The sequence below is a fragment of the Papio anubis genome, chromosome 4 (assembly GCF_008728515.1).
Source record: "Papio anubis isolate 15944 chromosome 4, Panubis1.0, whole genome shotgun sequence".
NCBI classification, from domain to species: Eukaryota; Metazoa; Chordata; class Mammalia; order Primates; family Cercopithecidae; genus Papio; species Papio anubis.
The window spans coordinates 140,422,241-140,444,567 of NC_044979.1; the positions used below are offsets into that span (position 1 = coordinate 140,422,241).

Below are 22,327 nucleotides of genomic sequence, written 5' to 3' on the forward strand. Positions count from 1 at the left end.
GCTATAGGAAAATGATGGAATGCCAGATATTTTGATTGGCTAATGTGCAGTCCTAATTGTGGAAAAGGAGTCAGGTTGGTGGGAGGAGGGGAAAGCAAAAAGAAGCAGATAAGCTACAAGTCTGCCTTTCTTCATGGTCCAAGACACGAACCCTCCTGTGCAAATAACTCACAATCTTCCTGTGCCCAAACTATCACCAGACACCTGCAAGTTAGCTCACTGCAACGTTGGCATTATCAGTACTGCACAAAGCCCTCTTCAGCATACAGCATAAACAGTATGCCATCAAATCTCCAGAAAGTCTTTGTTTCCTTACAATCAGCTCCTTTTCTGCTGGTTCTGCCTGTTGCTGCCCAGGCTGGAGTGCAATGGCGCAATCTTGGCTCACCGCAGCCTCCATCTCCTGGGTTCAAGCGATTCTCCTGCCTCAGCCTCCCAAGTTGCTGGGATTACAGGCATGCACCACCACGCCCAGCTAATTTTGTATTTTTAATAGAGACAGGGTTTCTCCATGTTGATCAGGCTGGTCTTAAACTCCTGACCTCAGGTGATCTGCCCGCCTCAGCTCCCAAAGTGCTGGGATTATAGGCATGAGCCACCGTGCCCAGCCTGGCAACGTACTTTTATACTTCCTTTAATAAATCTGCCTTTCTTTATCTACTACCGTCTTAGTAAATTCTTTTACCCCTGTACCACCAGCCCAAATAGTTGTCATTCTCCTGAGTATATTCTGTATTCTGTACGGTTTCTGTTTTGCAAAATCCCATTTCACTTGGTTATCTTGTAATATTCCTCCCTCCCCTCCTGCCCTGCAGGCTTTGTTTTTGAGGTATGGATGAACAAAGTAGCCCTTCTTTTTATTGAAAATCCCTGCAAAAATGTCACTCAGGAAGCTCAGAAGAGTTGAAAGGACTTTTAGCAAATTTCACATACAAGCAAGATAGAATTGCTGTGAGTATGGGGAGGTGGAGAGTTGATCTGACATGCAAGAAGCTCCTCAAAGGCACAGATGCTGGCAGAGAAGGTGGGGAGGGCTACAAACAGCTACATGTGTGCACTCACATGGCTTGAAGAAGGGTAGAGAAGCCGTGTCTTGGACTAGATGACTGTTTCTCCCGTCAACTGTGTCTCCTTTTGTACTGAGCTCAGTTCTCCTCCCAAACTCTCCAGATTGTCCAGGTACAGGCTCCCGTGGTCCTCCTTCATCCTCTGGGAAGTGGACAACAAGTGCCAGCAAGGGCAGGCCATTTCTTGAGTAAGGCAGATGGTACCTAGGGAACAGCCAAGGTTTGGGTTAGGTCAGAGAGAGTCCAGAGCTCCACGCCCTGGAGGTCAGGTCCCTCTAGCTCCAGACCCACCCTCCATCATTCTGCACCCCTGCCACCCAGTCTAGGGTATTACAGAGAGAGATTACAGACAGGATGCATCAAAGGACAAGAAATACAAATACATGTATAAAATCACAGACCCATGGTCAGCACCTAGAAGGACATCTCAGCAATCATGTAGTCCCTTAATGGGTGGAAAAAAAAAAAAAAAAAAAAAACACTAGGGTTTAGAGAAAGGAAGTTCCAACACAAAACCCAGGCCCAACTCAAGACCTTCAGTGAAGTAAAAGATAGACAACTGACATGAATACATGAATAAGAACAAATGAGGGATGGACGTGGTAGTTCACGCCTATAATTCCAGTGCTTTGGGAAGCCAAGGCAGGAGGGTCTTTTGAGCCCAGGAGTTCGAGACTCATCATGGGCAACATAGCAAGACCTTGTGTCTACAAAAAAAAAATAAAATTAGCGAGGCATGATAGCATGAGCCTGAAGCCCCAGCTACTTGGGAGGCTGAGGCAGGAGGATCACTTGAGCCCGGGAGGTCAAGGGTGCAGTGAGGTATGATCACACCACTGCCCTCCAGCCTGGGCGACAGAGCAAGACCTTGTCCCTTTAAAAAAAAGAACAAATGGGCCAGGCGTGGTGGCTCAGCCTGTAATCCCAGCACTTTGGGAGGCCGAGGTGGGCGGATCATGAGGTCAGGAGATCGAGACCATCCTGGATAACACAGTGAAACCCTGTCTCTACTAAAAATACAAAAAATGAGGCGGGCGTGGTGGCGGGCGCCTGTAGTCCCAGCTACTCAGGAGGCTGAGGCAGGAGAATGGCAGGAACCCCAGAGGCGGAGCTTACAGTGAGCTGAGATTGCACCACTACACTCCAGCCTGAGCGACAGAACAAATGGCCAGGCGCGGTGGCTCATGCCTGTAATCTGAGCACTTCGGGAGGCTGAGGCGGGCAGATCACAAGGTCAGGAGTTCGAGACCAGCCTGGCCAACACGGTGAAACCCCTGTCTCTACTAAAAATATAAAAATTTGGCCGGGCGCGGTGGCTCAAGCCTGTAATCCCAGCACTTTGGGAGGCCGAGATGGGCGGATCACAAGGTCAGGAGATCGAGACCATCCTGGCTAACACGTTGAAACCCCGTCTCTACTAAAAAAAAAAAATACAAAAAACTAGCCAGGCGACGTGGTGGGCGCCTGTAGTCCCAGCTACTCTGGAGGCTGAGCCAGGAGAATGGCGTAAGCCCGGGAGGCGGAGCTTGCAGTGAGCTGAGATCCGGCCACTGCACTCCAGCCGGGGCGACAGAGCCAGACTCCATCTCAAAAAAAAAAAAAAATATATATATATATATATATAAAATTAGCCGGGCATGGTGATGTGCGCCTGTAGTCCCAGCTGCTCGGGAGGCTGAGGCAGAATTGCTTGAACCCAGGAGGCGGAGGTTGCAGTGACCCGAGATCACACCACTGCACTCCAGCCTGGGTGACAGAGCAAGATTCCGTCTCAGGAAAAAAAAAAAAAAGAATAAATGGAGATATCCTGAGTGAATGATCAATGCTGTGTTAAGATGAAGACTAAGATAAAAGACAACTTATATTTTCAGCATTATAGCAGACTACTCTCCCACTAAAAGCCACAAAAATTTTAAATAAATTGTGAGGGAATTTCAAAGAGTTCATGGAAATCATGAAAAAATGGAATTAAAAGGTTAAAATATAAAATATTGTAACTCTATTTGGTGATGGGGAAAATAAGAAATAAAAAAACAAAAATAAATATGTGGGGTTTGTTGTTGTTGTTGTTGTTGTTGTTGTTGCTTTTTGTTCTGTTTTGTTTTTTGAGATGGAGTCCCGCTGTTGCCCAGGCTGGAGTGCAGTGGTGAGATCTCCGCTCACCACAACCTCCACCTCCTGGGTTCAAGCAATTCACCTGCTTCAGCCTACTGAGTAGCTGGGATTACAGGCACGCGCCACCATGTCCAGCTAATTTTTGTATTTTTAGTAGAAATGGGGTTTCCCCATGTTGGCCAGGCTGGTCTTGAACTCCTAACCTCAGGTGGTCCACCTGCCTCAGCCTCCCAAAGTGCTGGGATTACAGGCGTGAGCCAGCGCACCTGGCCATATATACATATATATATGTATTTATACATATATATGTGTATGTATGTATATATACACACATACATATATATGTGTGTGTATATACATATGTGTGTGTGTGTGTACATATATATATTTTTTTAAACTAGCTGGCCATGGTAGCGCATGCCTGTAGTTTCAGTGATTCAAAAGGCTGAGGCAAGAGGATCGCTCGAGCCCAGGAGTTGGAGGCTGCAGTTGTACCACTGCACTCCAACTTGGGCAACAAAGCAAGACCCTGTCTCTTAAAAAAAAAAAAAAAGGTAGAGACAGGAATAGATAGCCGAAGCAACCAGCATGGTGGAAGGGAGACTATAAAAATTTGAAAGAGTTTACTTCTAAGTCAAGAAGGATGAGAACGAGAAGGCCAAGTATGGGGTTGAAGCTCCAGAGCAGTGCTGTCCAGTAGAACGTTCTGCAGAGAAGGAAATTTCTCTGTCTGCACTGTCCAATATGACAGTGTCCAATAGCCACTGGACATATGTGGTTATTGAACACTGGTGATGTGGCTAGTATGGCTGAGGAACTGAATTCGTCACTTTATATTTTATTTTAGAGATGGAGTCTTGCTTTGTCACCCAGGCTAGAGTGCAGCAGTGTGATCTCGGCTCACTGCAACCTCTGCCTCCTGGGTTCAAGCAATTCTCCTGCCTCAGCCTCCCAAGTAGCTGGGATTGCAGGCATGTGCCACCACGCCCAGCTAATTTTTATATTTCTAGTAGAGACAGGGTTTCACCATGTTGGCCAGGCTGGTCTCAAACTCCTGGCCTCAAGTGATCCACCCATCTCGGCCTCCTGAAGTGCTGGGATTACAGGTGTGAGCCACCACACCCAGCTAATAACTATTTTAATTAATGAAAGTTAAATAGCCACGTCTAGCAGGTGGCTGCAGTTTGGAGCAGTGCAACTCTAGAGAATCCAAAGGGAAGGCCTCCACAAGACAGGTTCCTAAATCCAGACCGAGGACAAGAAGCAGGGCACTGTTCCCTGGACACTCACCAGCCACTATGAACAGAAAGATGCCAAAGCCCAGCACGTAGTAAGGCCATAGCACGGAGAACTGCAGGCGGCTGAGCTTCATCCGCAGAGCCTGGATCTCCAAGGCATGCAGCACCAAAGCCAGGAAGGCACAGGCCCCTGCAGGGTCACAGGGAGGCACTCTCACTCTCCTCCCATGCTGCCCACCTTCCCTCTAAACTTCACCCCTGTGGCTCCTGCCTGGAGGCTCCTTCATCCTTGCCCCCTCTCTGAAAAAAAAAAAAAACTCCCACTCAGATGCCTGTCCCTCCCTCCTTTCTGACTCATCTTCAAACCTATGTGCTTCAACTTGCAGGGAACCATCATCAGAACTCCCTTTCCTAGCACCCTCTGCGTCTGCCCTTAGCTCACTTCAGGTTGCACCCTCTGGGTGCAACACTTTGGATTAAATGCAACCCCATTTTCCCACTGCATGTGCTCGACCTCCACCATTTGCCTGGGAGCCTCTCAGGGTGGAGCCTGGGTCACCCTTTATAAATGTCAAAAGGGGCCGGGTGCAGTGGCTCATGCCTGTAATCTCAGCAATTGGGAGGCTGAGGCAGGAGTACCACTTGACACCAGGGGTTCAAGGCCAGTCTGGGCAACATAGCGAGATCCACATCTCTACAAAAAAAAAAAAATGTTTAAGTTAGCCAGGCATGGTGGCACATGCCTGGAGTCCCATCTGCTTGGGAGGCTGAGGTGGGAGGATCACTTTAGCCCAGGAGGTTGAGGCTGCAGTGAGCTGTGATCACACCACTGCACTCCAGCCTGGGCAACAGAGTGAGACCTTGTCCCTAAAAAGAAAAATTATGCCTCTTTTGACATCACAGAGACTGAGCAACCCTCTTTCTCTGGACTCCTCCCCAGGCACTAGCAAAGGTCAGGGATCACCTAGCTATTCCACACCTGTGAAGAAGCTGACGAAGGCTAACACAAAGTTTTGCTTCCAGGTCCTCGGGAAGAACTTGGATGCAAAGGGCACCATGATGAAGGTGGTGAGGAAAGCCAGGAAAACTGCAGACAGCAGGAAAACCCGGCCGAGGAGGATGTAAACTGCAGGGGAGGGAAAAGTGGGGCTGAAGCTGGGAACCCTGACCCGAAAAGCACAGAGTCCCGCAGAGCCTGGGCAGGGCTGGCCCCCGGAGCCTCCACCACCCTTGGATCCCAAAGCATGGCCTTGGGACCAAGGTTGTGACCATGCCACTTTGGCCCCAAGAATGCTCTGGTCCCACAATTTGATTCCCAATGACATAGAAATATATGAAAAAAATTAAATTGACAATGTCAGACACTGAAATCACCAGTTCTTAATAATGTTTTTTCTTTTTTTGCAACAGGGTCTCACTCTATCATCCCGGCTGGAGTGTGGTGGTGCGATCTCAACTCACTGTAACTTCGACCTCACAGTTTGAAGTGCATGTCTATGGTCCCAGCTACTCTGCAGGCTGACCAAACAATCCTCCTGCTTCAGCCTCCAGAGTAGCCGGGACCATAGACATGCACCACCACACCTGGCTAATTTTTTATTTTTGTTTTGTTGAAACAGGGTCTTGGTCTGTCGCCCAAGCTAGAGTGCAGTGGCACCATCATAGGTCACTGCAGCCTCAACCTCCTGGGCTCCAGCGATCCTCCCATCTTGGCCTCTCAAAGTGCTGGGATGACAGGCGTGAGCCACCGTGCCTGGGCTTAACAAATGTTTTTTTGTTTTGTTTTGTTTTGTTTTGTTTTTTTGAGACAGAGTCTCGCTCTGTCGCCCAGGCTGGCGTGCAGTGGCTGGATCTCGGCTCACTGCAAGCTCCACCTCCCGTGTTTATGCCATTCTCCTGCCTCAGCCTCCCGAGTAGCTGGGACTACAGGCACCTGCCACCTCGCCCGGCTAGTTTTTTTGTATTTTTTAGTACAGACGGGGTTTCACCATGTTAGCCAGGATGGTCTCGATCTCCTGACCTCGTGATCCGCCCGTCTCAGCCTCCCAAAGTGCTGTGATTACAGGCTTGAGCCACGGCGCCCGGCCAACAAATGTTATTTTGTGAATTTGGTTGTACCAAATCATGTATCATCCACTAGGGGAAAATGGTCGTTTTAAAAAGCAACACAAAATCAAACTCTTGTGATAAAATTTGTTGCATGTGCAAATGTGAAGAATCACACCTGTATTGGTTACCCTGAAATAATTCACCTGTGGAAAATCAGAACTTTGTGAGGTCAAAATGTTCTGAACTCCGAAGGAATCCCCACACCCCTATTTAATTTTCCTAGTTAATAGGAGTGAGACTGGGTGCAATGGTTCACACCTATAATCTCAACACTTTGGGAGGCTGACGTGGGAGGATTGCCTGAGGCCAGGAGTTGGAGACCAGCCTGGGCCACATAATAAGACCCCATCTCTACAAGAAATTTTAAAAAGTTTGGCATGGTGGGGCACACCTGTAGTCCCAGCTACTTGGGAGGCTGAGGCAGGATGATCACTTGAGCTGAGGAGGTGGAGGCTGCAGTGAGCTATGATCACACCAGCCTGAGTGACAGAGCAAGATCTTGTTTTTACAAAACCTAAAATTAAAAAATTAGCTGGGAGTTGTGGTGCGCACCTGTAGTCCTAACTACTCAGGAGGCTAAGGTAGGAGGATCGCTTGAACTCAAGAGTTGGAGGCTCCAGTAAGCTATGATCGCGCCAGCCTGGGTGACAGAGCGAGATCCTGTTTTTCACAAAACATAAAATTTAAAAATTAGCTGGGAGCTATGGTGAGCACATGTAGTCCCAACTACTCATGAGGCTGAGGCAGGAGGATCAGGAGTTGGAGGCTGCAGTGAGCCATGATCATGCCACTGCACTTCAGCCTGGGCAACAGAGTGAGGCCCCATCTCCAAAAGCAACAACAGGCCGGGCGCGGTGGCTCATGCCTGTAATCCCAGCACTTTGGGAGGCCGAGGCGGGCGGATCATGAGGTCAGGAGATCAAGACCATGCTGGCTAACACGGTGAAACCCCGTCTCTACTAACAATACAAAAAAAATTAGCCGGGCATGGTGACGGGTGCCTGTAGTCCCAGCTACTTGGGAGGCTGAGGCAGGAGAATGGCATGAACCCGGGAGGCGGAGCTTGCAGTGAGCGGAGACCGGGCCACTGCACTCCAGCTTGGGCGACAGAGCAAGACTCTGTCTCAAAAAAAAAAAAAAAAAAAGAGCGACAACAACAACCAGAGTAGTGAAACAGACCAAAATTAGCAGAGCCAGAGTCTGGTAACAGGGTGATTTGTTCTCTGACTGCTGGCATGATGCAGACCCATGTGAAAATGAGTTTGCATACCCTCCTGAGCTGGCAGAGGTGGGCAGCTGGCAGTGGGACAAGGAGTCAAAGTTGCTGTTGAAGTCCCAGATATCCCAGAGTCTACCCTTGGGTTAACCAAGCCTGGTTAATTTTTTGTATGTGTTTTTTTGTTTGTTGATTGGTTGGGTTTGTTTTGTTTTGTTTTGTTTTTTTGAGACAGGGCCTCACTCTCACTCCCAGGCTGGAATTCTGTGGCGCGATCACAGCTCACTGCAGCCTTGAGCTCCTGGGCTCAAGTGGGAGCCCTCCAACCTCAGCTTTTTGAGTAGCTGGGACTACAGGCACATGCCACCATGCTCAGCTAATTTTTTCATTTTTGTAGCAACAGGGTTTGGCTATGTTGCCCAGGCTGGTCTCAAGCAGTCCTCTCGCTTCGGCCTCCCAAAGTGCTGGGATTACAGGCACAAGCCACTGCATCCAGCCCTGAGCTAATTAGATTTTGTCCTCTCTGCTCCCATTCTGTTCTTTCACCCCTCACCTCTGTCCCGACACTGGCCCCGTCCCCCTCTCTCCCCTCCCCACCTCCATCCCTCCTTACTGGATAAGGGTCGAGGCTTCCAGCATTTGACATGGAAGCAGTTCTCAAATAGGCCACTGAAAAAGACTTCGTGGGACTCCTCGTTCGTCAGTCGCACCCAGAAGGGAAAGATGGAGACCACCAGGATAAGCAGGTAGCCTAGGGAGGTTAAGGCTGGGACTATGGCCCAGGAGAATCCCTTCATGTCCTTGTCCTCTAACATCAGCATCACCTGTGTAAGAGAAAAGTGATCACGGAGGTGGGACACCGACCCAAATTCTCCTGCAGCACAGAGGGAAGGAGATGACGGCTGGGGAAGTGTCAGTGCTGTGTATGGCCCATATGTGAAGCTCAGTAAATGATGATTTCTTTGCTTAACTTTACAGCCTACACACCTCTGCAGCAGACCAAAAAAAAAAAAAATTGCATAAAACGTTTCTGTCGCTAAGTCACTAGGTGATCTTGGGCATGTCAGGTTCCCTCTCTGAGCTCCAATTTCTTCCTCTGGTAAAGTGAGGAGGTTGACCTGGGCCATTCACAAGGCCTCTTCAGCTTCAAAGTTCTCAACTTGCAGCTGTGTGCGGCGGATCACACCTGCAATCCCACCACTTTGGGAGGCGGAGACAGGTGGATGGCTTGAGTCCAGGAGTTTAAGAACAGCCTGGGCAACATGGCGAAACCCTGTCTCTACCAAAAATTAGCCAGGCATGGTGGTGCATGCCTGTAGTCCCAGCTACTCAGGAGACTGAGGTGAGAGGATCGCCTAAGCCCAGAAGGTCAAGGCTGCAGTGAACCATGATCACACCACTGCCCTCCAGCCTGTGTGACAGAGCAAGACCCTGTCTCAAAAAAAAAAAAAAAATTAACTTAAATAATTTAAGAAATTTTTAAAAACTGAAGTTCTAAGCTTTCTTTTTATTTATTTATTTTATTTTATTTTATTTTATTTTATTTTATTTTTTTGAGACAGAGTCTCGCTCTGTCGCCCAGGCTGGAGTGCAGCGGCCAGATCTCAGCTCACTGCAAGCTCCGCCTCCCGGGTTCATGCCATTCTCCTGCCTCAGACTCCCGAGTAGCTGGGACTACAGGCGTCCGCCACCTTGCCCAGCTACTTTTTCGTATTTTTTAGTAGAGACGGGGTTTCACCGTATTAGCCAGGATGGTCTCAATCTCCTGACCTCGTGATCGGCCCGTCTCGGCCTCCCAAAGTGCTGGGATTACAGGCTTGAGCCACCACGCCCGGCCTTTTTTTTTTTTTTTTAGGTGGAGTCTCGCTGTTGTCAGCCCAGGCTGGAGTGCAATGACACAATCTCGGCTCACTGCAACCTCCACCTCCTGGGTTCCAGCAATTCTCCTGCCTCAGCCTCCTGAGTAGCTGAGATTATAGACGCCCGCCACCACACTCAGCTAATTTTTGTATTTTTAGTAGAGATGGGGTTTCACCACGTTGGCCAGGCTGGTCTCGAACTCCTGACCTCAGGTGATCCATCTGCCTCAGCCTCCCAAAGTGCTGGGATTGCAGACGTGAGCCACCGCGCCCAGCCCTAAGCTTTCAGTTCTATCAACAGCCACCTCTACTGGCCATCAGAAGGACAACTCCAGCCTATTTTGCAGTCAGCTGTCTTCCTTTTGGGATTTCAGACTGAGAACCAAGGGGAGATATTCAGACCAGAGCCTTAGGTGCCCTTATTCAGTGACTGGCCTTCTGACCACAGGAACTGTGGGTTTAGATGCGGAGGGGTCCATCTGGGCAGGAGGAGCCTATGCTGAGAAATGAGCAGGTCATGTACATACAGGAAGTTTTACAAAGAGTTCTGGTGTTTCATACAAGCCTCCCGCAGCCCGGGCCCTCAGTGAAGGCTCCCTATCACGTGGAGTTCCTCCCCCAAACCCATCTTCTCTTTCATCACCATCTGTCACTGAGGTGTCTCTTTTGTGGCCAGTCACTGGTGGCTCATGCCTATAATCTCAGCACTTTGGAAGGCTGTCACGGGAGGATCGCATGAACTCAGGAGTTTTGAGACCAGCCTAGGCAACACAGTCAGACCAGTCTCCACAAGAAATTGTTAAAAATTAGCCAGGCATGGGGGCATGTGCCTGTCTGTAGTTCCCAGCTACTTGGGAGGACGAGGCAGGAGGATCTCTTGAGCCCAGGAGTTAGAGACTGCAGTGAGCTATGATCATGCCGTCGTACTCCAACTGAACTCAAAGAAACAAAGACCTTATCAAACTCAAAGAATAAACATTTTCAAAAGATGTCATCTTTTGAATGAGTAATTTCCGTGGTGGAGGCTGGCTTGTCTTGTCTCAGCTTCATCACTTCCTAGCTGTGTGATCTTGGGGGAGTTTGCTCAGGACTGCTTTCCCATGTGGAAAGGAAGGATGCTTTCCTGCCTGTGATGGGAAAGATGTGCTGCAGTGTCCCTGGCCTGGGGACCAAATGGGGCTCACAAGGAGTGTGCTTTGGGGTCACTGAGCACTGGGTGCCAAAGTTGGGGAGAAAAGGAGACAGACAAATTGAATGTGTGGGAGAAGGGGTTGGAGGCCACTGCTCCAGGACAGATCTTTTTCCCCTCAATGTGCTGAAACTGGCATCTGAGGGAATGAGGGATTGTATCCAGCAATGGGAGGAGGGAAGGAAGGAAGGAAGGAGGAAGGGAAGAAGGAAGGAGGGAGGGAGGGAGGGAGGAAGGAGGGAGGGGGGAAAGGAAGTCGAGAGAAAAGGAAAGGGGAAGAGGAAGGAAGGGAGAGGAAGGGAAACAAAGGACATGATGGATTGGAACAAAGTGAAACAGCCGACCTCAGATGCTAATGACGCTGCAGCGGTCTGAAAGAGAACATCAGGAGGAGGTGAAGATAAGGGAGGAGGTGCAGATGAAGTCGAAAGCGACAGGACAAAGAATGGGCAGTTTAAAGCCAGGTGAACCCTGTGGAAACCTTGCTCAGTGCAGAACTGAGGCCTCCTGCACCCAATCCCATGCAGACCCTCCTGCAGCGGGGAAGGGCATGTTTGTAAGACCCGCCAGGGAGAATTTTTGAGAGTTACCGATGGCTATGGCTGAACAAGCCTAATGAGGAGGCAGAGGGTGTGGGTCCCCCACACCCAAATACCCTGGTTATAAACGGGTAAACACATGTTCATCTTCGATGCTGTCAGAGTGACTTGAAAATGTTTGTACTTTCTCTTCCTTTCTGACGTTCTCTAGTTTCTCTTCTTCCCACTTGAAAAATTGAATTCTTCCCTTTCTTTCCTTATTATTTTTTGTTTTTAGATACAGGGTCTCACTCTGTCACCCAGGCTAAACCTCCTGGGCACAAGCGATCCTCCTACCTCAACCTCATGAGTAGCTGGGATTACAGGTGCATGCCACCACGCCCAGCTAATTTTTTAATTTTTTGTAGAGACGGGGGTCTCACTATGTTGCCTAGGGTGTCTTAAACTCCTGAGCTTAAGTGATCTTCCTGCCTTGGCCTCCCAAAAAGTTAGGATTACAGGCATGAACCACCACACTCAGCCTTCCCCTCTCTTTAAATCTCCCTTTTCCATCTCCCATCCACTCTCCAGGTCATACAAGCCACCCCAACCTCAGGGCCTCCGTTTCCTTCTCTCTAAAATGATGAAGTCTGTTGGACCAGAGAGCATTGAGGCATCCTTCTAGTATTAGAACTCAATGGGAAGGAGTCCTGGCTGCATCTAGACCCTGTCCTCTGTATAGATGGGAGAACACTGGGAATTCTTATTTGATAGGGGGCACCTCTTCCTGTCTACCCCATCTCCACCTCAATTTGTCTAGAAGTGATCTCTGTGTCTCCTTCATTTCTACCTTTTTTTCTCTCCTTCACCCAAACCCTAGCCTTGAGCTCATGCTGGTTCTTCCCTCTCCCCAACCCCACTTCCATCTCACCAGCCTTCTTCATCTTCTCAGTTTTCCCTTCATAAAGTTCCCCAACCTTCCATCCTTCCTGTCCCTACGCCTACCACATCTCCCTCCACACCCGGAACATCACTGTCACCCCCAGGCTCCTCTGGCCTCTGTACCTGGTGATTTGGTTTAGCTGTGTCCCCACCCAAATCTCACCTTGCATTGTAATAATCCCCATGTGTCAAGAGCAGGGCCAGGTGGAGATAACTGAATCACGGGGGCAGTTTCCCCCATACTGTTCTCGTGGTAGTGAGTAAGTCTTACGAGATCTGATGGTTTTATAAGTGGAAGTTTCCCTGCTTAAGCTCTCTCCTGCCAGCCACCACGAAAGATGTGACTTTGCTCTTCATTCGCCTTCAGCCATGATTGTGAGGCCTCCGCAGCCATGTGGTGCGAGTCAATTAAATCTCTTTCTTTTATAAGTTACCCAGTCTCAGGTGTGTCTTTATTAGCAGCATGAGAACAGACTAATACACATGGGTTCCTTCCTGGAGGGTGACCGTTCTGCTCTCCTAAATTTTCCAAATCCCACTCCCCTGAAAAGTGCAGCTTGGTCCTGTCCACTCCACACAGCCCTCCCAGCCACTCCCTCAGCAAAAATTCACTGTGCACTTACAGGTCTCCCTGTTCCCAGTGTAGGCCAATGGTGGAGATTCCGAGATGAAAAAAAGACAGGAACTCAGAGGCTCTTGGAACTGTTAGGGAGAGAGACACAGAAACACATCGTGTGATGCAGTGCTTTCATCTTCACAGCCTGGGGTTACTTTGGGGCCAGGCATACTCCAGGGCACTACCCCTTATCTGTCCCTTTCCCACTGCCCCCTCCACTCTCCAGTGATGAGGACCTTGTCCTCCTTTCCCTGGGCACTAGGCCAGGGCCCTCCCTGAAGCAGCCCTTAGTGCCAGCACTGGACAAGGGTATATCTTCGGATACACAACTTAAGATCCGCACGGATATAGGCCAAGCTGAAAGATCATAGATATTTGAATATAAGAGGGGATTTGTATAAGATCCTTTTGTACAGAAGCAGAGATGGAGAGCTGGAGAGAGGGAATAACTGGTGGAGGATTCCACAGCCCATCAGTGCTGGCACAGGGACCAGAATACTGCATCACTGCCAGGCCAGCCTCACCAGCCACCAGTGGCCGGCAGTTCAATTCAGTGATTCCCAAATCTGGAATTCTGTGGATCCAGAGAATGCTTTCTTTATAGGCATGTGCATGTGTGGAAAAGGGAGAGAAAATGGGGGGATATAGGACTGCCAACTTTTTATTTTGCCAAGAGCATTCAAAACAAAGCAACTTATCTACTGTCACCGGTTTGGTTTTTATTTTTTTATTTTTATTTATTTATTTATTTGTATTTATTTATTTTTGAGACAGAGTCTTGTGTCACCCAGGCTGGAGTGCAGTGGTGCATTCATGCCTCCTGGGCACAAGTGATCCTCCTGCCTCAGCCTCCCAAGTAGCTGGGACTACAGGTGTATGCCATTACACCTGTTTTTTGTTTTTTTGTTTTTTTGTTTTTAAGAGATGGGGTCCTGCTATGTTGCCCAGGCAACCCCTAGGTTCAAGTGATCCTCCCACCTTGACCTCCCAAAGTGCTGAAATGACAGGCGTGAGCCCCCACGTCTGGCCAAATTATTATTTTTTAAAGGGTCCACAACACCAGGAGGTAAGAAGACCTGTGTACCCCGTGGTGGTGCCTGGACCAGCATCTGAGGACCATTGGCTTGGCAGGAGGTTCCTGGACTCCCGCCCCTCTTCAGCGCCTGAGCTGCAGCCCCGCACCTTCCAGGCCCTGGCACCTCGCGGGAAAGCCGGCAGCTGCGCTGGGGATGAAGGAAGTGGGCTACCTAAAGGGCATCCTGGTTTGGAATGGGAAAGAGACCTTCCCTTCCCACTGTTTCCTCTGGTCATTTGTGGCAACTTGGACTGCACGTTGACCCAGGGTGGGGTCAAAGTTCCTTCCCGTTGACAACCCTCCTCGGCCCTTTCCCCTGAATGCCAGGACTCCGCCCTTCCATGGCCCCAAAGCCATAGGTATATTTTCAAGACCCCGAGCCTGGCCCTAACCAAGCCATCCGCCCCCAGCCCCTGCCCCGGGCTTCCCACAGCCAGTTGGGTGATGTTCGGCCTTGGGTGGGTAGGGGGACTTCCCCACATCCTCTGCCAACCTGTGGGGCCACCTTGCTTGGCCCCCTACTGGTCTCCCCTCTACCCTTCCCTCCACCTGCGGCACCGTCGTGGGGGGTCTCGCGTCCCAGGACTGGGCTGCCCTCCAGGCGGGTCACGGTGGGACCCTCGCCCGCCCCTCCAGGCTCCACCGCGCTCCTGGAGCTTCCGTTGGCCCCAGAGTCCCCGGCGGGGGGTTGCCCCGACCCGGGACAGAACCCACTGAGCCTGGGCCTCTGGGCCTAGCTCCAGCTCCAGCTCTGCGGAGGAGACGCGGGTTCATCCCCCCCAACCTGCTGCCCCAGCCGCCGCACATCTGGCGAGCGGAGGGTGGGGAAATCTGGCCGGAGGGTGGGGAAATCTGGCCCTGGCGTCTGCCCACAGTACCGGCCTCGCTCACGGGTGGGTGGGGGCGGAGGAATAGAGAGCAGGAGGGATCTGAATTCAAATCCTAGCTCTGCCATTCCCAGTGTGGGGACTTTGAGTAAACTTCCTGTGTCTCATTCCTGAGTCCTGGGCTTCTCATCTGTAAAATGGGAATAATAATAGTATTAATAATATAATGTTAATAGTATTCACACTATTATATTAATATACTATTAACACTATTATATTAGTAATATAGTGTTAATGTTAACACTTTATTAATAATATAGCGTTAATAGCATTAACACTTGTATTAATAATATAGGGTTAGTATTAACACTGCTATATTAATAGTACATGATTACATTATTAGTATTAACACTGCTATATTAATATATGATTAACTACATTATTAATAGTGTTAACACTATTATATTAATAGTACAGTTAACACTATTATATTAATAATATAGTGTTAACACTATTATATTAATACTACGGTTAACACTATTACATTAATAGTGTTAATACTTTATTATTAATATAATAGTGTTAACACTATTAATAATGTAGTAATAGTATCTACACTATAATAATAATATAGTGTTTCATAATATAGTGTTAGTCTGGGCGCGGTGGCTCACTCCTGTAATTTGGGAGGCCAAGGCAGGCGGATCATGAGATCAGAAGATCGAGACCATCCTGGCTAACACGGTGAAACCCCGTCTCTACTAAAAAATACAAAAAATTAGCCACGGCGTGGTGGCGGGCGCCTGTAGTCCCAGCTACTCGGGAGACTGAGGCAGGAGAATGGCGTGAAACTGGGAAGCGGAGCTTGCAGTGAGCCCAGATCGCGCCACTGCACCACTCCAGCCTGGGCAATAGAGCAAGACTCCGTCTCAAATAATAATAATAATCATAATAATAATGTATAATAATATAGTATTAACACTATTATATTAATATATTAATAATATAGCGTTAACACTATTACCTATTATATTAATATAGCGTTAACACTGCGTAATATATTATATTAATAATATAGTGTTAATAGTATTAACACTATTATATTAATAATATAGCGTTAACACTATATTATTAATGGCGTTAACTATTATTAGTTAATAATGTAGTTAACACACTATTATTAACACCCTGGATGTCAGTAGTAATACATTGGATATTATGAATAATATCACAGTGTGTTAACAACAGTGGATATCAGTAGTAATATCGTAGATATTAGGAAGAATATCACAGTGTGTTAACACAGTATGTCAACACTGGATATTAGTGATGTTATGAAAAATATCACTATATTATTAATAGTGTTAATGCTATATTATTAATAGTGTTAATATTATTAACACTATATTAATATAATAGTGTTAAGATTTATATTAGTAATGTAGTGTTAACATCATCATATTAAGAATACAGTGTTAGTAGTATTAACACTCATATTAATAATATAGTATTAACACTCACATTAATAATATAGTGTTAACACTGTTATATTAATAATAGAATGTCAATAGTATTAACACTTATATTAATAGTGGCACACTGTGATATTACTAATATCTGTTATGTTAATGATACCCAGTGTTAGCACACTGTGTTAACACACTGTGGTATTACTAACATCTATGATATTCATAGTATTCAGTGTTAGCACACTGTGATATTACTAATATTTGTGACAATAATATCCAGTGTTAGCACACTGTTAAAACACTGTGATATTACTAATATATATATTATCTATCATATTAGTGATATCCAGTGTTATATTAATATCTATTATAGATATTAGATATTACTAATATCTATGATATTAATAATATCCAGTGTTATCACACTGTGATACTATTTATGACATTAATAATATTATTATCAATGTCACACACTGTGATATTATTCATATCCATGATATTACTACTGTTAACACACATTAGAGATTAATACTAATATCCAGTGTTAACACACTATGTTAACACACTGTGATATTATTCATAATATCCATGATATTAATGCTGATATCCAGTGTTAACACACTATGTTAACACATTGTGATGTTATTCAGAATATTCATGATATTACTACTAATGTCCAATGTTAATACACTGTGATATTTTTCATAACATCACTAATATCCAGTGTTGACATACTGTGTTAACAAACTGTGATATTCTTCCTAATATCCACGATATTACTACTGATATCCACTGTTGTTAACACACTGTGATATTATTCATAATATCCAATGTATTACTACTGACATCCAGGGTGTTAAACTGGGTTAACTCCCTCTGATATTATTCACAATATCCAGTGTATTACCATTGATATCCAGGGTGTTAATACAATTAATATCCATGATATTATGAATAATATCACCCTGTGATATCCAGGATGATATCCTGATACTGATCCACTACTGATATCCAGGATAACGCACTGTGTTAACACCCTGTGATATTCATGTCTATGATGTTACTACTGATATCCAGGGTGTGAACACAGTGTGATATTATTCATAATATCCATGATATTACCACTGACATCCAGGGTAAAAAGGCAATTTTAACACACTGTATTATGTTCATAACATCATCAATATCACTACCGATATCCATTGTTTCACACTGTGATATTAATGAAATATCGCTGTTACATTTATAATATACAGTGTTTCCACACTGTGCTATGTATGAAATATACTATCCAGTGTTTCCACACTGTGCTATGAAATATTATACTATTCAGTGTTTTCACACAGTGCTATGAATGAAATATTATAATATCCAGTGTTTCCAAACTGTGCTATGAATGAAATAATATTCAGTGTTTCCACACTGTGCTATGAATCAAATATTATAATATCCAGTGTTTCTAACATTATGCTATGAATGAAATATTATAATATTCAGTGTTTCCACACAGGGATATGAATGAAATATTATACTATGCAGTGTTTCCACACTGTGCTATGAATGAAATATTAAAATATCCAGTGTTTCCAAACAGGGATATGAATGAAATATTAAAATATCCAGTGTTTCCACATAGGGATATGAATTAAATACTAAAATATCCAGTGTTTCCACAAAGGGATATAAATGAAATATCACCATGATATTTATAATATCCACTGTTTCCACACAGGGATAAAGGTGAAATCTTGCTGTGATATTTATAATATCCAGTGTTTCCACACAGAGGTATAAATGAGATACAGCTGTGATATATATATAATATCCAGTGTTTCCACATTTAGGGCTATAAATGAAATATTGATGATATTTATAATATCCACTCTTTATGCACAGAGATACAAATGAAATATCCCTGTGATATTTATAATAGCCAGTGTTTCCACACTGTTATATGAATAAAATATCACTGTAATATTTATAATATCCAGTGTTTACACATTGTGATATTAATGAAATATCTGTTATGATATTTCTCAGTTTACACACTGTGATATTAATGAAATATCAGTTCTGATATTTTTCATATCACAGTGTTTACACAGAGTGTTTACACACTGTTATTAATGAAATATCACTGCTGATATTTATCATGTCATAGTGTTTACACAGTGTTTACACACTTTGATATTAATGATATATTGCTTCTGATATATCAGTGTTTACACAGAGCGTTTACACACTGATATTCATGAAATATCACTGCTGATATATCACAGTTTTTACACAGTGTGATATAAACGAAATATCCGTTCTGATATTTTTCATATCACGGTGTTTACACAGAGTGTTTACACATTGTGATATTAATGGTATATCGCTTCTGATGTTTATCATATTACAGAGTTTACACACCGTGATATTAATGAAATACCGCTTCTGAAATTTATCATATTGCAGTGTTTACACACAGTGTTTACATACTGTGATAATGAAAAATTGGTTCTGATATTTATCATATCACCGTGTTTACACAGTGTTTACACTCTGATATTAATGAAATAACACTTCTGATATTTATCGTATCAAAGTGTTTACAGTGTTTACACAATGTGATATTAATGAAATATCGCTTCTGATAGTTATCAAATCACAGTGTTTACACCGATCGTTTACTCACTGTGATATTAATGAAATAAAGCTTCTGATATTTATCAAATCACGGTGTTTACAGAGTGTTTACACACTGTGATATTAATGAAATATCGCTTCTGATATTTATCAAATCACAGTGTTTACAGAGTGTTTACACAATGTGATATTAATGAAATATCGCTTCTGATATTTATCATATCACTATTTACAGGAACTTTACACTCTGTGATATTGATGAAATATTGATTCTGATATTTATCATATCAGTGTTTACATGCTGTGATAGTGATGAAATACCCCTTCTGATGTTTATCATATCACAGTGATTACAGGGGGTTTACACACGATGATATTGATGAAATATCACTTCTGATATTTGCCATATCATTGTGTTTACAGAGTGTTTACACACTATGACATTGATGAAGTATCGTTTCTGATATTTGTCATATCACAGTGTTTACACAGCGTGTTTACACACTGTGATATTGATGAAATATTGTCTCTGATATATGTCATACCAAAGTGTTTACATAGGTTTACATACTGTCATATTGATTAAATGTTGCTTCTGATATTTATCATGTAACAGTGTTTACACGCTGTGATATTGATGAAATATTGCTTCTGATATTTATCATATCAGTGTTTACAGGGGGTTTACATACTGTGATATTGATGAAGTAGCCTTTCAGAGTGTTTACAGTGGGAGTATCACCTGTGATGATATTATTCATAATATCTAAAAGACATTACTCCTAATATCACAGTGGGTGTACACCATGTGATGATATTATTCATGGTATCTAAAAGATATTACTCCTAATATCACCTTGGGTGTACACGCTGTGATATTATTTACAATATCTAAAAGATATTACTCCTAATATCACCATGGGGGTACACCCTGTGATACTATTGACAATATCCAAAAGATATTCCTTCTAATAAAACCGTGGATGTACAGCCTCTGATATTATTTACAATATCTAAAAGATATTACTCCTAATACTACCGGGGGTGTAGACCCTGTGTGTACAAAATGTGATATTAGTCGTAATATCTAAAAGATATTCCTTCTAATATCACAGTGGTGCAGTACACTGTGTGTACACCCACTGTGATATTGTTCATAATATCTAAAAAAGATATTACTCCATATATCAAAGTGGGTGTACATCCTGTGATATTATTTGTTGTATCTAAAGAAGGTAGTACACCTAATATCTCAATGGGTACACACCCTGTGTGTAAACCCAGTGATATTATTCATGATATCTAAGGGAGATATTACTCCTAATATCGCAGTGGATGTACACCCTGTGTATACACCCTGTGATATTATTTGTAATATATAAGGGAGATATTACTCATAATATTACAGTGATATTATTTGTAATATCTAAGGAATATATTACCTCTAATATCACAGTGGTTATACACCCTGTGTGTAAACCCAGTGATATTATTCGTAATATCTAAGGGAGACCTTACTCGTAATATCACAGTGGGTGTACACCCTGTGTGTGCACCCCCTGTAATATTATTCATAAAATGTAAGGAAGATATGACTTCTAATATCACAGTGGGTGTACACCCTGTTATATTATTCATAATATCTAAGGGAGATAGTACCTTTAATATCACAGTGGATATACACCCTGTGATATTATTCGTAATAGGTAAGGGAGATAGTACACCTCATATCACAGTGGGTGTACACCCTGTGATGTTAATCATAAAATCTAAAGGAGATGTTATAATATCACAGTGGGTGTACACCTTTTGATATTATTTATAATATCTAACAGAGATACTACTTTTAATATCATGGTGGGTGTACACCTTGTGATACTATTTGTAATATCCTAGGGAGATATTCCTACTAATATCACAGTGGGTGTACACTCTGTGATACTATTCAATTATTTGTAATATTTAAGGGAGACATTACCCCTAGTATCACAGTGGGTGTAAACCCTGTAATATTATTCGTAATATCTAAGGGAGATATCACTCATAATATCACCATGGGTTTACACCTACTGTGTATTATATTACTCATAATATCTAAGAAAGATATTACTCCTAATATCACAGTGAGTGTACACACCCTGCGATATGAGATGTAATATCATCCTTTCCCCACCTTAATGTCACGAACAATATCGCAGAGAAATGTACACCTTCTGCGATATGGGAAGTAATATCATCTTCTCTTCCCTTGGATATTACAAACAGTATCACAGACTTTGCACACACAGGGTGTTTACGATATTGAAAATCATATCATCTTCTTCCCTGAATATTACAAACAATACCACAGTGGGGTGCACCCCCTGTGATATTGGGAGTAATATCATCTTCTCTTCCCCTGAATATTAAAAACAATATCACAGGGTAATGTACACCCGCTGCGATGTTGAGAGTAATATCCTCTCCCCTCACTGGATATTACAAACAATATCACAGGACGTGTACACCCCCTGCGATATTGGGAATAATATCATCCTCTCCCTTTCTAAATATTACAAACTGTATCACAGGGGAGTGAACATCCCCCTGTGATATTGGGATTAATATCATCCTCACCCTCCCTGGATATTAGGAACAATATCACAGGGGGGTGTACACCTTCTGCGATATTGGGAGTAATATCATCATCTCCCCACCAGGATATTACAAACAAAATCACAGAGGTGTGTACACCTCTTTCAACATAGGGAGTAATATCATCCTCTCCCCCTCTGGATAGTATTAATAATATCACAGGGGGATGTACACCACCTGCGATATTGGGAGTAATATCATCCTCTCCCCCTCTGGATATTACTAATAATATCACGGGGGGTGTACACCACCTGCGATATAGGGAGTAATATCATCCTCTCCCCCTCCGGATATTAAGAACAATATCACAGAATGGTGCACACCTCCTGCGATATAGGGAGTAATATCATCCTCTCCCCCCCTTGGATATTATGAACAGTATCACAAGGGGGTGTACACCTCCTGCGATGTTCGGGGTAATATCATCCTCTTCCCCCCTGAAAATTATGAACAATATCACGGGGCGTTGTACACCCCCCGTGATATTCGGAGTAATATCATCCTCTCCTCAGCTGAATATTACGAACAATATCAAAGGAGGGTGTACACAACCTGCGATATTGGGAGTAATATCATCCTCTGCCACCCTGGATGTTATGAACAATATCACAGAAAATGTACACAAAGGGTGTTTACGATATTGGGAGTAATATTATCTCCCCTCTGGATATAATGAACAATATCTCAGTGGGGTATACACCCCCTGCAATATGTGGAGTAATATCGTTTTCTCTCCCCCCAAATATTACGAACAATATCGCATGTGGGTGTACACACCCGGCGATACGGGGAGTAACATCATCCTCTCCTCTTCTGGATATT

At 44.3% G+C, this 22,327-nt stretch overlaps 2 protein-coding genes across 7 annotated transcripts in view; both read right to left on the reverse strand.

The window, feature by feature from the left end:
* Window positions 1-836: 836 nt before the first annotated feature.
* Window positions 837-14,732, reverse strand: TMEM225B (transmembrane protein 225B). The gene is made up of 6 exons (XM_003895752.5): window positions 14,494-14,732; window positions 12,877-12,955; window positions 8,359-8,569; window positions 5,400-5,546; window positions 4,473-4,610; window positions 837-1,271 (listed from the first exon to the last, which is right to left on the reverse strand). Exons 3-6 carry the CDS (start codon window positions 8,564-8,566, stop codon window positions 1,099-1,101), a joined length of 666 nt encoding a protein of 221 aa, XP_003895801.2. The 5' UTR covers window positions 8,567-8,569; window positions 12,877-12,955; window positions 14,494-14,732; the 3' UTR covers window positions 837-1,098.
* The window catches only part of ZNF655 (zinc finger protein 655), a 46,660-nt gene continuing 25,231 nt past the window's right edge, over window positions 899-22,327 (reverse strand). For all 6 annotated transcript variants that reach the window (XR_002520686.2, XR_001900307.2, XR_001900308.3 and 3 more), the window contains 4 exons: window positions 12,877-12,955; window positions 8,359-8,569; window positions 4,473-4,610; window positions 899-1,271 (listed from right to left, as the gene is read on the reverse strand). The gene's annotated coding sequence lies outside the window, so the exon portion shown is untranslated. The remainder of the gene's footprint in view (window positions 1,272-4,472; window positions 4,611-8,358; window positions 8,570-12,876; window positions 12,956-22,327) is intronic.

Bases quoted from the DNA above. Each gene is read 5' to 3' on its own strand.
- TMEM225B (XM_003895752.5), bottom strand. From the start codon at position 8,566: ATGCTGATGTTAGAGGACAAGGACATGAAGGGATTCTCCTGGGCCATA. The intron at 5,547-8,358 runs GTAAGGAGGGAT...CCTCCCCTGCAG, and splicing joins GAAGCCTCGACCCTTATCCA to TTTACATCCTCCTCGGCCGG. The intron at 1,272-4,472 runs GTGAGTGTCCAG...GCTGTTCCCTAG, and splicing joins CTTTCTGTTCATAGTGGCTG to GTACCATCTGCCTTACTCAA.